This window comes from Echeneis naucrates, chromosome 21, assembly GCF_900963305.1.
Source record: "Echeneis naucrates chromosome 21, fEcheNa1.1, whole genome shotgun sequence".
Classification (NCBI taxonomy): Eukaryota; Metazoa; Chordata; class Actinopteri; order Carangiformes; family Echeneidae; genus Echeneis; species Echeneis naucrates.
The window spans coordinates 22,716,685-22,731,802 of NC_042531.1; the positions used below are offsets into that span (position 1 = coordinate 22,716,685).

At 39.9% G+C, this 15,118-nt stretch overlaps 1 protein-coding gene across 2 annotated transcripts in view; it reads left to right on the plus strand.

The window, feature by feature from the left end:
* The window catches only part of ccdc93 (CCC complex scaffolding subunit CCDC93), a 28,864-nt gene extending 18,461 nt beyond the window's left edge, over positions 1-10,403 (plus strand). Inside the window, exons 15-24 of one of the 2 annotated variants that reach the window (XR_003842360.1) lie at positions 664-745; positions 851-925; positions 1,439-1,510; positions 2,527-2,635; positions 2,737-2,819; positions 6,914-6,951; positions 7,078-7,162; positions 7,316-7,429; positions 8,376-8,802; positions 8,973-10,403. Coding sequence is in view for 1 of the 2 variants with exons in the window: in XM_029530405.1 (XP_029386265.1) it covers positions 664-745; positions 851-925; positions 1,439-1,510; positions 2,527-2,635; positions 2,737-2,819; positions 6,914-6,951; positions 7,078-7,162; positions 7,316-7,429; positions 8,376-8,432 (715 nt within the window). In the remaining variant the exon portion in view is untranslated. The remainder of the gene's footprint in view (positions 1-663; positions 746-850; positions 926-1,438; positions 1,511-2,526; positions 2,636-2,736; positions 2,820-6,913; positions 6,952-7,077; positions 7,163-7,315; positions 7,430-8,375; positions 8,803-8,972) is intronic. The other variant, XM_029530405.1, reaches the window with a different exon arrangement.
* Positions 10,404-15,118: the final 4,715 nt, after the last annotated feature.

The following is a 15,118-nucleotide window of genomic DNA, read 5'->3' on the forward strand; positions in this document are numbered from 1 at the left end:
AATAATAATAATAAGACTACCTGTTAACATTACACTGATAGCACAATATTGAAAATTATAAAAATGTTAACTGTCATGTAATAAAAGTGGGGAGGGGTCCACACCAAAATTCTAAAGGGGCAAATAAAGAATCTCTAGCCTGACCACAGACCAAGCAGTGATTGAAATTAAAGTATTTATGATACTGACACTTGATGAGAGGAGAACCAAAATAAATCCAAATACAATTCTTATTTGACTCAGGACTTAAGGTCCTCAGTCTTAATTCATTTTTACACTCTTAATTGTATTGTAGATTTGATTGGACGGATTACATTCAGTCTTCACTCATTGTGGAAAGAACAAAGGTAATGCTAACTTTGAGGTGGGAACATAAAAACTAATTACTTGCTTTTGAGAAATGTGGCTGCCTCAGGTTTAGGCCCTATCTCATGTAAATGCATCACATAGGTTCCCCAGTACCACCCACTGGGATACAAATCCAAGAGGGACACTCATGATTCTGAAATAATATTTAAAGAGAGCTGGATTTTGGTATTTTGTTTGCTGATCATCCTGAATTAAGAAACGTTGATAGAGGCAGGGGGTTCTCCCTCTGAACAAGCAGATATTCATGGACTCTAAGTCTGTCTGTCTTATTCCTTTGTTGTTGTTTTTAAACAGCTTGTTGGAGAAGCTGAGGGCCCTGGTAACAATGAGTGAGAACCTAAAGCATCAGGAGCAAGAGTTCCGCACACATTGTAGAGTGAGTACACACACATACACACAAACACACACACACATTTTCACTGTGTGAGTGTGTATATTCTAAGCCATGTTTGACAGTATTTTGTTTGTCTGTTGTGTCTAGGAAGAGATGAGCCGCCTACAGCAGAACATTGAAGAGCTCAAGATGGTATCGGGGCAGGATACAGGGGAGGAGAAGGTACAGACACACTCTGTCCTCTTTTCTCATGTGTCCTGTCGTAAATGTAAACGTGCCCTTCACTTAAATTGTCCATGATGAATGCACATTCAATAATGACAGACTGAATCAGACTTTTTCCAACCCAAATGTACTAAAAAAGGGGGGCAGTGAAATATATTAACAGAAGCAATGGGATACTTATATGACCAAATGAACCACCTTTGCCAATGATGGCACCTCCGGTCTCTAGATTTCAGCTGTCCTTTTGTAAATGATTAGGGTAAGAATAACTTACACATTTTTTATTCCAAATTTGTCACCCCATAACATTGAAGCCTGAATCTATTCATATATAGTAAGAAAGTAAATTAAAACAATTAAGCGTCTTTGAGTACTATGGAAAGCGCAATACAAATGAAATGAAATTATTATTATTATTATTATTATTACTAATGATAATGACAATAATACTAATAATCATCTAAAATAGCTTCATCCTCACCATCACTTTTCCTTTGTCTTTTGTCCCAGGAGAGGAACCAGCTGATAGACCAACAGTACAACACAGACAGAGAGAAACTGCAGAAAATCCGTCTGCTCATGGTAACAAGTTCTACAACAGTAGATTAGATTGAGCTCCAGTGATCTGTGGCAGGCAGTTTGGTCACAGCAGCAGATAAGAGTGAAAGAATCACGCAGCTGGTGCACTGCATCACTTGCATTAGCAGGTTTTTTCACTTACTTTACTGCTGTACTTCTCTTCAAAATCAAATCAAATCAGATTTATTTGTATAGCGCCAAATAATAACAAAGTCACATCAAGGAACTTTACATATACAGTAGGCCCAGTCCAAACTCTTTATAAAATGATTTAAAGAGCCAACAGATCCTCCAACGAGCAAGCACTTTGTAACAGTGGCAAGGAAAAACTTCCTTAAGAGGCAGAAACCTCGGGCAGAATTTTTTAACTATAAGCTCTGTCACACAGAAAAGTTTTAAGCCTGGTCAAGAAAATTGCTTCATGGAAGTTGGTTCCATAGAAAAGGAGCTTGATAACTGAAAGATCTGCCTCCAGATTTACTCTTGGAGATTCTAGGAACCACAAGTAAACCTCCATGTAGAGAACAGAGTAGCCTACTTGGATAATAAGAAACTATGAGCTCTCTGAGATATGATGGAGCTTGGCCATTAAGAGCTTTATATGTTAACAGGAGGATTCTAAATTCTACTGATTTCTTTTCCTAGTTCCTGTTAATATTCGTGTAGCAGCATTCTGAATCACCTGAAGACCTTTCATAGATTTGTTTGGACATCCAGATAGTAATGAGTTACAGTAGTCCAGCCTACAAGTTAAGAATGCATGGACTAGTTTTTCTGCATCTTCTTGAGAGAGGATGTTTCTGATTTTCCTAATGTTTCTCAGATGGAAGAAAGCAGCCCTACTGACTTGTTTTATGTGAGGGACAAAGGACATGTCCTGGTCAAAGGTTTCTTACAGTGTTTCTTACAGTGGAGCTGGAAGCCAAAGTAATGCCGTCCAGACTGATTAGATGATTCGAGTACAATAACTTCAGTTTTGTCAGAATTAAGGAGTAAAAACCCTAACCCTCTCTCCTCAGGCTCGGAGGAACCGTGAGATTGCCGTCCTGCAAAGGAAGATAGATGAGGTCCCAAGCCGGGTTGAATTGACCCAGTACCAGAAAAGATTTGTGGAACTCTACAGCCAAGGTGGGTTCCTACTTGAAGAGCTTCAAGCGTGTTTACATTACTAGTGTTAAATACCTCCAAAACCTGGAACAAAGACAATCTCTGTTTCTCTTTGCCATTAGTTGCTGCCACACACAAAGAGACCAAGCAGTTCTTCACTCTGTATAATACATTAGACGACAAGAAGGTTTATCTGGAAAAGGAGGTAAGTAACTACAGCACGCAGTTGTAAATGGCTTTGAATTCAGATGAATCTAATTCTAACATATCTAGTTACAGACTAAACAACAACAGTAGCATTTACATACATTAGAGACAGTTGCAGACAGTGCAGACAAAAACTACAATTACGGTGCCTTCAGTACAGATAGTTTTTACAGTACAGTCAGTCAGTTTGAATAAAATACAATACAATACAAACAGTCAGTACATGGCGCACGCTCTTCTGTGACAGCACGGCCCATACTCGGTTTAACTCCACACCTTACTTACTTACTTACCAGTGTGTGTATGCACTGGTAAGTGTTGTGTGGACACACTGCTAAACATGAGCACTGCTGTTCTGCTGCTGTGCTGATCTGTGGTAGTCTCGAACATCTGACAGATGCCGGCAAAAGGCTACTAACCTACAGCCGTGATGAGCTCCTGCCTCCTGTTACAATGATCCTTGCTGCTGAGTAACATCAAGCCTTACAGCAGGAGTTCAGGCCGGGTAAAAAACAAAGATGTGGAGGGATTCGCAGCAGATTAAGAAAATGTCTACTCAAGCATCCTCTTCCCTATATCATTCTGTCATATGTTTGTTCACTCCAAAACAAAATGGACCTGCTACATGCCAGGTTTTGACTGGAAAGGGGTTTCAGGGACATCTGCATCAGTACTCGGTCAGACATGTTGCTGGACGAAACAGTCTGCGATACCAAGGTCAGTCTGGAAAACGTTGACATAATCAGGTCAAACAGAACAAGGGCAATTAGGGAAGACTTGTAGTGGGTGGGGTCTGTTTATACATCAACCACAAATGAACTAATAACATCATAGTCCACTATAAGCTGTGAACACCCCATCTGGAAATATTAACATTGTCTATCTGCCTCTTCTACCTGCCCCGGGAATACCCTACTGTTTTTGTCAGATGTGTTTATGTTGCCCCCAGTGCTAACATCATGGTAGCAGCTGAGCTGATAGCTGAAGATGCTAATGCCATGGTGGCTAGAAATAGGATTTATGGCTCTTAGTAATGAACTGGATCTTGAGGAGCCATTATTTTCAAAAGACATTTTTTTATTTTTTATTTTTTTTAAGTCATTGATAACTTTTTTTAACCAAGAAAATAAGCACTGGTAGTAATTATCAGGTAAGATTTGCACACTACATTATTTCCTCCTTACTGATAGAGTCAGCAGCAATGTGGCAGGATTTTTTTTGCCAGTTGGTGAGCGCTTGCTACTTATGTCTTCCCGATAGAGCTGCATAGAGATGCATTCACGTGAATGGAGAGTGCCATGGACAACTCAGAAACTCAGAGATGTTACGTAGCATTCACGTATACGTATACGTATACAGTTGTCCATACAAACAGTTTTCTGACAGTGTATAAAGTCCTGTGATGAATTAATCTACTGGCTCCCCTCACTGCTGCACTCTCTTGTTGAACCTGGCTCGTTCCTATATGATCACCTCATATTGCTCACGCTGCTCTCTGGTTAAATCCAACCCTGATAGCACGTTCTCAGCCAACTCCCATGCAGTAAACTAGCGTGTTTACTTGGTTAGCATCGGATGATTTATGTTAAGTTACATGCCAGTCTGAAGCACTGAAATCTCCATATCCCCTTCACCCACAACCACTCTTGGTCTGCATCTCCTCGATGTAGAGTTACTTTTTTTTGGGAGGTGCATGTCAGACTATGCCAGGGGCTACAGTGAGCCTATGAAGTAGGCACGGCGTTCATTTAACACAAGACCATAAACCAGGTTTAATGCAACCTGGACCATGTCAGCTTCACTTTTGACACCCTGTTGTGTTGTCTGCATGTGAGTCTTTGTTCTAAAATAACAAAACCATATTTCATTGTCTGAATGTTTACCATATGGAGCAAGGAGATAAACCCAGGACTACTCAGCATTCACCTGTCTCTGACATCATCATATTAAAAAATACTGTTGCACCACAAGAAGTCATTAGGAAAATTCTTGAGTTATTTTAATCACTTTTGCAAACGATATGCTAGTTGGCAATGGGACATTACAACAACCATGTTAAACTAAACTAACAGCAGCACTGCCAGATCGGGACAATGCCTGGACCAGTTACAAATAGCTTTTTCTCACTTATCTAATTCTGAGGAATACAGTGACTGACTCAGTCAGGCTATCCATGAGTCTGTTAAATGTCAATAAAAGTCGCTTGTAACAAAAGCATTCAGTAACATAGAAACATTGAGTGGATATAGGGGTATACAGAATAACCCGCTTTAACAGTTCAGTTATTCCATATAGCAGCATGAAACATGCATATTCATGAATAACATTACAACATAATGTCTGTGAATCTGGAATGCACTTGTCTTTCAGTAATTCAGATAGTTTGTCAACAGCATTAATGGCCGTGTGGCACGCAAAGTGCATTGCTATTCGCAGTCCTCATCATTTCTGGACATCGCTGTCAGGGTTACTGGACTCACCCACTCGTGTGTGTGTGCGCGCGTGTGCGCGAGCGACACTGCTGCCTGCTGAACAGAGGGTCACAGGAGGAAGGATCTAAAGTGCCAGTGTTTCAGCCACAAAAGCCCACCGAACCCCCCCAATTTTTATCCACCCGCCCAAACCTATCTTTGCCCACAAAATAGATTGTAAAACCGCCCAATTGGGTGGGAACTCGCTCAATCTGGCAATCCTTATCATAGCATAATTTCTCCACTTCCACTGTACAAACAGGAACTGTTTAACACTACAGCACTCCACTGTGGTTGGAAGATGCCATTACCTAACACTGAGGCTCCCTGGCTTGCACTGACTGGGACATTTATGAGGAAAATCTGAATGATAATGTTTCTGTCATTACAGACTATAAAATCTTCTCCATTAGTTCCACTGTCCCTGTCAAAACAATGAAGAAATATCCCAACTCCAAACCCTGGATCCCCCCCACATAAAACCGTGCCTTAACAAAAAACATCAATCCTTCAAAAGCAAGGACTGGGTTAGTCTAAGAATGGAAAATCACAGCATCGAAAAGTAAATATTTAAGGCGAAATTGAAATAAAAGACAAACTTGATCTTGAATTTTCCACCATGAACGCAAAATGGGCATTTAAGAGAGTCAAAGCCCTAACCAGAGGTGAAGCCAAAGCAAAAACATGGACAATAACTGATCCAGAATCTTTTTCGAAAGAACTCAGCTCATTTCATGGAGAATCATTTGAAGGTCCTCCCTTTCTTAGTGCAATCAGCCCCAGTAGGAGGTAAGGCGCCAGCTCAGCCAGTGTAAGCTTGGAGGTGTAAGCATTAGGGCCTGTTCATGGGAGCTCTCATTCATTTTTCACAGAATCTTCACCCAAATCTACATTACTGCCACAATACCCACTATCTGGAAAACTGCCACCATTATCCCAGTTCCCAAAAAACCCTGGCCCACAGATCTCAACCATGACCACCCTGTTGGCTTCAGCGCCCCATCATAACGAAATGCTTGGAGAAGCTGCTGCTGAACATAAAAACCGTAAAGTTTGAATTTTTTTTGCCTTGGTTCACATCATTGTGTCCACGTGGAGGAAAACATGCAAACTCCGCACAGAAAGGCCCTGAACCCACAACCTTCTTATTGTTGAGCGACAGCGCTGACCACTACGCCGCCGTGTTGCCCTCACTTTAGAGTCATATTGGACAATAAATTCACCTCATCACAGACATTCAAAAACAAAGTCAACAGAGACTATGACCCATTCACAAGCTAAGAGGACTCTATGCTACTCCACACTTCCTTCTGCTGTCATAGCAAAAAATGTTCCAACACATTCTTTACTGTACTGTACTCCATATTCCTGCAATGTCTGCTGCTCCCATATTTTTATGAACTCTGTGTGGTTTCTATTATGTACAGATCTGTGAAAAAGAATTTCCCCTCACAGATAATACAGTCGAAAATTTGTTTAGAATACAGTCAGTTATTACAGGCAGTCCATTTGTGCAGATTCACAGTTTTTTGTTTTTTGTTTTTTTTTTTGTTTGTTTGTTTGTTTGTTTTTTTTGTTTTTTTTTTTGCATCAATCCTGATATCTGCCTTCAATTCAATAGGTGAATCTGCTGAACTCCATTCATGACAACTTCCAGCAGTAAGTGTTCATGTACTCACCTACTATATGTTAGCAAATGACTGATGTGAAATAAGTGATACTGTTGTAGACTCTATAGCTATGAACCCACTTGTCTGGTCAGTGACATTCTGTCCTGTTGTCAAGGGCCATGTCATCTGCAGCAGCCAAGGAGCAGTTCCTCAGACAGATGGAACAAATAGTGGAGGGAATTAAGCAGAGCCGCATTAAGGTATGAGTCCATCTGGTCAAAGCATGTCTCCTAATCTTTGCCAAAGTATGGAAGCAGTGTCAGAATGATGTTGTGTGTGGCATCCAAATACAGCAGGATTATTTATCATCTCTGTTAGACAAGCTGTTGCAACATTAAGTGCTCTCTTCCCAGATGGAGAAAAAGAAGCAGGAGAACAAAATGAGGAGAGACCAACTCAATGATGAATATCTGGAGCTCCTTGACAAGAGGAGGCTCTACTTTAAAACTGTCAAAGACTTTAAAGAGGTGAGGTGTCAGCTCCGTTAGGCATGAACAAAGTTATCCAACAGCTTAGAATTAATATCTATGGAGAATACAATGTTTTAACAGGAGAATACAACCACTGGGTAAACATGTCTTAGGAGTATTTCATATATTGGCTAACTGACTGGTACTAGGGCAATGGAGCGGCATAGTGGTTAGCGCTGTTGCCCCAGAATAAGAAGGTCGCGGGTACGGTTCCCAGGCCTAGGGCCTTTCTCTGCAGAGTTTGCATGTTCTCCCTGCATGGGACATGCATGTTGGGGTTAATTGGTGACTCTGAATTGTCGTAAGTCTGAGTGAGAGTGCGAGTGGTTGTTTGTCTCTGTCTGTCTTTGTATGTTGGCCCTGCGATAGATTGGCAACCTGTCCAGGGTGTATCCCACCCTTGCTCAGTGTGAGCTGGCATTAGGTCCAGCACCCCGTGACCCGGAAACAGATAAAGCGGTTGAAGATGAATGAATGAATGAATGACTGGTTCCTGGATTATTGGATTATTAGAACACTTAATCACAACACAATTAGACAATGTCTGAAGTGCTCAGTTGTAGGTTAAAAGGTAGAAAGAACTTTGATCACCACATACTGTCAGATAAGATTTAACAGAAACAGAGCTGTGAATACTGTGATGTCATGTTATTGCTCTCTGGCGGACAAATTGTGGACACACAGCACATCCATGTCTTTCCTGTTCTGCAACTTCTTGTCACTAATCAGATACCCTACACACCAACACTGTATGTGAAAAGTTAAAATGTAATGAATGGGTCGATAATAATATTCAAAGTATGTGTTTTTACAATGTTATTAGAAATCAATTAGAATGTATTGGTTTGTTGAGAGTCAAAATATGTGGTTACTAATTTTTAGTTTTACATGACTGACCTTGATGTCTTATGATGGTGACAATGACATTTTTCTTTTTCTCCAGGAATGTCGGAAGAATGAAATGTTGCTCTCTAAGTTAAGAGCTAAAGGAGCCTCATAGCTGCAGCTGGTAAACAGGTCAATGTCTTGGTGATCACTGAGCTCTGTTTTCAACATTCCCTCTTCTACAGTTGTTACATCCTTCTTTGTCACTGAACAGGGGACTTTAACCCCTTGACACCTACATTTATTTACAATCATACAAAAAAAGATGTGTTTTTTTGCTTTCAAGTAGATGCTAAATTAACTGGAGATGTTGTTAATTTGACAATAGCACATAGAATAAATATAAATTTAGGTATGATGCAAATTAACAACAATCGACAAAAATAAAACGCATTTTCCTGTCTCAGATATGTAGATAATTTTATTGATGCCAACACGACTTTGACTAGTGCTATGAGAAACCAGCGCTTGCAAAAGGTTCCTAGGTATGCATTTAATACACACTAACCGGCACTGGGGGAATAAATACGCTATCTCGGCTGCATTACAAATGGAAGTGGTTGATTGGTTAATTCAGTGATTGATTGAAATGATGATTTATTCAATCATGATTTTTAACTATTTATTTTTAATTTTAATTTTTTTATTTTTCCAGGTCGATGCATGAAAAAGAATCCACATCACATGAAGCATGTGAAACATTATAGTGTACAGGCTTACATAAAGGTTTGAGTTTTGCAACAATTGGCATCAAAAGGTTAAACCTTCCATGTTCCAATTGGATGTTCTTTTTATGCAGTGAACATCCAGTTGACTAAACAAAATAAACTGAGTCACATGTAGTCCTTCAGATCCATGTATGGTAACAATCCTCAAAATCAAGACAATTTGTTTCATCCTCCCATGACAACCTCCCAACTCGAAGATGCACAAAGTCAGATTCAGTTAGAAATAGAGCTATAGCAAAAACCCCATCCTTAAGTTGATCATTAGGTCGGCTGCAGAGAAGTGCCTTAATATATGTGCAGATGATGTATAGACTTCAAAAGGAGAGGAAACCAGCTGAAGAATGAACTCCCGGAGCCACTCAGCAAGAGGAGACTCAACTTTAAAATGGTCAAAGTGAGGTTTAATGTGCCTCACTTCATGCCTTGTGTTTGCCTGTCTTCCTGTCTTCTGATGAGTGTGTCTCTGTAGTATTGTGAATAAAGAACCTGAACAGCTGGACTCTGTTATCAGGCAGCATGCATACACTCACTGTGTTATTGCAAGACATATCACAAATCATATGAAGAGTCTGAAGGAAACATTCTGTGTATAACATCACAGCTAGGATGGACAACCCCTCCAACAATACCCACAATCCCATCCAGGCTGGGAAGTCCTAAAAAGGATTCAATCACAAACCCATGGAGTCAAATTGTCAAGAGAGTAGTGGGAACAGTTGGACTAATTCAGCACTTCACACAGGGACCACAGTCATTGGTATGGCAGCTCTGTGTGTCGAAGTTCAGGGGCTGCCTCCTTTAAAGGACTGGTTGACAAAAGTGTGGTCCCTGAACTTTGGCATAACTGCTGTTAAGCTGTTGGGGGACAGAACATTGTCACAGTCATTGATGTAGCAAAACCTAGCACTTTCATTACCCAGAATTCTATTCCATCTTCTGAGGATGTAGTAGGAGAGTGTCCACGCAGCCACCTATAGATGGTCATTTAAAAACACTCATCAGGTTTCACTCTGGAGACAATAGGATGCTAACAGCATTACTACAGAAACAAGTTTGCATTCGTTCCAAATCACAAACCCCAGTCCGATCAGTTTCTCCATGATGCCAACAGACAAATAGTGAGCTGTCCACTTCAGGTTTCTCCACAGAGGGTCCATTTGGTGACAGTCTGGACTTTATCTACAATCCTTGGGGACAATCAGAGACTTGTTCTCAGGACTCTCCAGTCTTGTTTTATGTGTTTGTTTTAGGTCTTCAGACAATTTCTTTCATATAACAGCTTACATTTTTTCTAAAACATTTCACTAATGCATTGCTGAAATTACATTAAGTAATTTAAAGTTAAATCTACAATCAAATAAAGCACAAGATGGACTGTGTACTTTTCATTGTATGTGTGTGAGTGTGTTTGTTTGGGTGCAGCTCCCTTCAAGAGAACAGTGAGCTATGTGAAATAATGAATTTCCCTGATGTTGAACACTTAAATTGAAAGTTGTCAGGGTTCCATTAACTGCTCTATCCAGTATGCCAGTCCAGATCTTCCCTTTTGCCTCACCTGTATGGGTGAAACCAGGAGCTGTGGCCACAATAACAAGGTTGCATGTTCCTTGCTCATCTGATCCCAGAGTGCCATTTCATTGCGACAATATTTTGAATGTCATCAGTCATCTTATGACAGTAACAGGTTTTCATGAAGTCTAGTTTGTTGAAGAACAGTCGGTACTAGTAATAATTTCTTGAACGTTGTTATAAACTTGGACTAATATTTCTTGGGAAACAATGGGTTAACAAGAAATGGACCAATCACAATTAGAAGACGAAGAAGGAGAGGAAGGAAATGGCGGGAGCTAGTGAAGAAGAAGAAGAAGACCATGTGGCTTATATTTTGGATACTACTTTTTCAAGATTGCCTTTTCAGGCAAAACTAGATTTTATCCAAAAAGGTTGACCATCACCTGATTTGCCAGGATTGTAGCAAGCTAGCAAGGGCTGCCATAAGCATTTTCAAGCTAGCAGCTACAGTCGCTATCAGTGGCTAATGGGCAGCAGTAGCACAAAACTGAATTTGTAAAAAGCATACTGTAGGCCTACACCTACAATTTGCAGACAGTTTTATAGTGTTGCAACCGCACTTGCTATGCTCTCATGGTTGCTGTCCCAAAGTCCGAATTAATGCGAAGACAAGTAAACTGGGTGAGGATAAACACTTCTTTATTCAACGATCGTTGGAGAGCATTACATGCAAGCGCCATGTGTGAAAATGCTCTGAACAACAAAGAGAGGTCCCCGTCTTCTGTACCCCCTGGATCCCCCTATGCTCTGGTTTATTATCCTATTATGGAGTTGTTTTTCTGCTTTCGAATGACAGTGAGTCTTTGCAGTTCTCGGGTCTCCCCCCCCCCTTTTTTTTTCTTGTTCAGAGCAGTTTTTTCAAGGCCATTATTCCCTAGGTCGTTCTCCTTTGCACGAGCAGCTCCTCAAGGCCATGATAACGTAAGCTGCTCTGCTTTACTGTTACACTACTAGATTATGATTCAAACATATTATATGAGTTCCCCAGAATAGCCATTAAGGCTGAGCATGACTTACAAAGCTTCTTCCTTTTCCCATTTCACCTCAGGAGGTGTTTGCCTTTTGGCAGAAATATTAAATGTACATTAAAATTCAATTGTGTCTTGTTGAGTTCCCAAATTGAACTTGCGCATTCATTTGATGAAGGATGCAGGAGACGTCCAAATCAGTTTCACATGTTTTATTATAACATCTAACAGCAAAGTAGACTATAAAAAAAAGAAATAGTTTACTGACCTCTGCACCAGACTATGTCTCCCTGACCAGCATACAACTCCAGCATCAGTTCACAAAGTCTGATGCTCTATCTTTCCCTGGTCCAGCTTATGTTATGGTTACACAAAGGAAATTAGGTATGTGGGTGTAGTCCTCTTCGGAGTGTACATTTCTTCCTCGTGAAATCTGGCTCCACTCTCGCAATCAGCTTCTGGCGGCCATTGATCGTCCCTGTTTTTGTGCAAAAAGAAGAACAGACAAACCACAATCCACACAACCACAGTGTATCTTCTGCATTCAGTCAGGAATTAGTAGAAGGTCACAGTTGCATCATATACTGTATATGGATATTTCATAAAAGATGTTTTTCAATCATGTCTATACATTCTATCCTCATTACATTGTGCAGTTCTTACTTTATTCATGTGAGTGTCACTCTATCATAAGCAGTTCATTAAAGTCAAACAATATTATCATCAAAGAGTATAAAAGCATGTGAGAAGTATAAAATCAGATATTACAACGAGTGTTTCACTAAGTTTAGACAGTATAATCATCAAAGTGCAAAGGTGTGTGTGAGAAACAAAATCAGATATCCCAACAGTCTAAGCTGAAACAAACACAAAAACATTGGATCCATTTTCAGTTGTTGAACAGTAGCTAATGATTATTCTAGACATTTTACTTTCATTCCAGTTAAACAAGTGTGTGAGTGCTTGTTTTTTTGTTGTTTACCAAATAAAGAAATTTAAACCGAAAGTTTGGTTCTCATAGAGAAAGGGCACGTTTAGGAATTGAATTATCAAACTTCTGTTTGTGAATAAGGATTTTTGCATAGATAATGATAAAGTTTATCAAGTGTTCTAGACCACAACAAAAAAATAAATGTAAGGATGTTTCTATGTCATTGTTACAGAAAGTACAGGCGTCACTGACATCTGTGAATTTAGCTATAATAGAGTTGATAGGGTAAATGTTATGTAAAATTTTGAAATTTACTTCTTTTGCTTTGTTTGAGATTCATTATTGAGGTGCTTGTTTAATTTAGTTTTTGTACTTAAATGATATGATGATAGCTAGCTTATAGGGGTGTAACGATTAATAGATTTATATTCTTGTGATCCAACTGCTTCAACTTGCTAGGCAAATGGGCATTCCGGACGACATATGCAGATTAAAATCATTTGAAATGATAAAGAATCACTTTTCACAGATATTTGGAAAATGCGAGTAGTTTTTGCCTCTCCCAGCACTCCAGAGGGTTTTCCAGTCTTCCTATATTTGGCTTTGAAAGGTACCGCTGGACCTCCACAGTGGCATCTGCTGTGACATTTTGAGACCTCCTTGCCTCCATGATGCTGGTGTCTAAACAATGCCACAGTTTGCTACCTAAGAGGAAACCACAAATCATGTTAGTAATTCCTCTCATAGGAATAACTGATGTCAAAATGTAAAGTAATAGATTACCTTCAGTGACATCATGAGAGGTAGAAGCCTGGGGGATTTCCTCTCTGCTTTGTGGTGCCTTTATAATGGTAGCACACTCTGAGGTCAGTTGCTTTATTGCTTCAGTGGCTTTAGTTTGACTGAAAAATCCAATCCAATAAGTATATCCAATAAGTATAAAGCTCCTCCCGTAGTTGCTTGATGAGTTGGTCTCCCATTTCCAATGCCACTGCAGTTGCCGGCGTTGCTATTTCCTCCTGAAGGTTTTGCTCCAGCATTTTCATTAGGGGGACAACTTTGGAGGCAGACACATTTTCCTCAGCTGACAGCTCTACAGTGGCATCATAGAAGGGAGACAGCAAAGAAAGGCACCCTCCAACAATGTTGAACTCATCTGAAGTGATCATGGGCATATCATGTAGCCCAGCTAACGCTGCTGCTACTGGCTCCCTTAGCTCCACCAAACGTTGCAGCATAAGAATGGTCTCCACTTCTTGCATTAGCTTTATTTTTGCCATCCCTAGATGAAGCTGCACTTGTGTAAGCTTCTCCGTTACAGATACAGATAAGTAGGCCATTAAATCACTGCAGCAGGAACACTTCTAGTTGGCTTCTAAAGAAGCCAACCAGCCCAGATGCCAGAGAGCACAGGGTTATGGTCAAGTGCCTTCTTCACTATCAGATTTAGTGTGTGTGCAATGCAAATATGGCGCCGAAGCTTCAGCTCTCTCACACGCACAACCATATTGGAAGCACCATCAGTGACCATACATGTCACCTTATTAGTGATTCCCCATTCCTCCGTCAGTGAGGCTTTCACACGAGCTATATTTTCAGCAGTGTGTGATTGGGGGAATACCTGCACTCCAAACAGCACTGAGCTGAGCCTGTTTTTCTCACCCACAAAGGCATCCATGTTGATGGATGTCCACATGTCAGAAGTAAGGCTAACAGAGCCACCTTTTCAACTTTAGCCTTAGCCTTCTCCTTTGCTAACTCGTATTTGGCCTCCACCATGGTCTTCAGAGCCCAAAGGAAAATATATATAATGCTTAATTTCTTTGAATTGTGAGACATACAATTAAGTACTCATTTGTTTCATGCATGCACCCATACGTACCTGCCTTGGAGGGATAACATAATTAGGATCCAGCTTGGACGCACATTCCCTGAATCCAACATCTTCCATTAGCTATCCTGCTCTCCTCACTCTTAAATCTTAGTTAATACTAACTTAGTATTAGTTAGTATTTCTATCTAATATCACATACTTTAAAACAGTTGTAATTTTTTGTAATTACGTTCAACATAAATAAAAAAGAAGAAAATTCCACATTGATGGTTTTTGGAGGGTGGTTGATAGTGGTCACTTCTTTTGTTGTAACATCAGTTCCAGAAGCATGGAACAGTCAGAGACAAAACTGTGAAAAAACAGCCATCTGTTAATGTCTTAGCACTGATACAGTGTTTTGTTTTGTTCTGGTTTTTTTTTCATCTAAAGTGATCTTTTGATGAATCCCTAGTTTTCACAGTTTTTCAGTGTTTTAGGTGAAATAAGTAGATGTACAGTTTGTTAAAATACGAGCTTGACCTCTAAAGTAAAATAAATGAATAAATAAATAAAAAATAATCCTTTAAAAATCTAAATCTGAAGCCTTGACAACTTAAAGATGAATAAGACATACAAATTTATTTAATAAAGCATTATTATTAAATTTTGTTGTGTTGAGCTTGATCTTAGTGAAATAAAGCAACTTTTATACCATCTCTAGATGAGCTGTAGTGGAATTTGTAACATCTGTTTGTAGGTGGGTTAGCACTGTTGCCTCACAACAAGAAG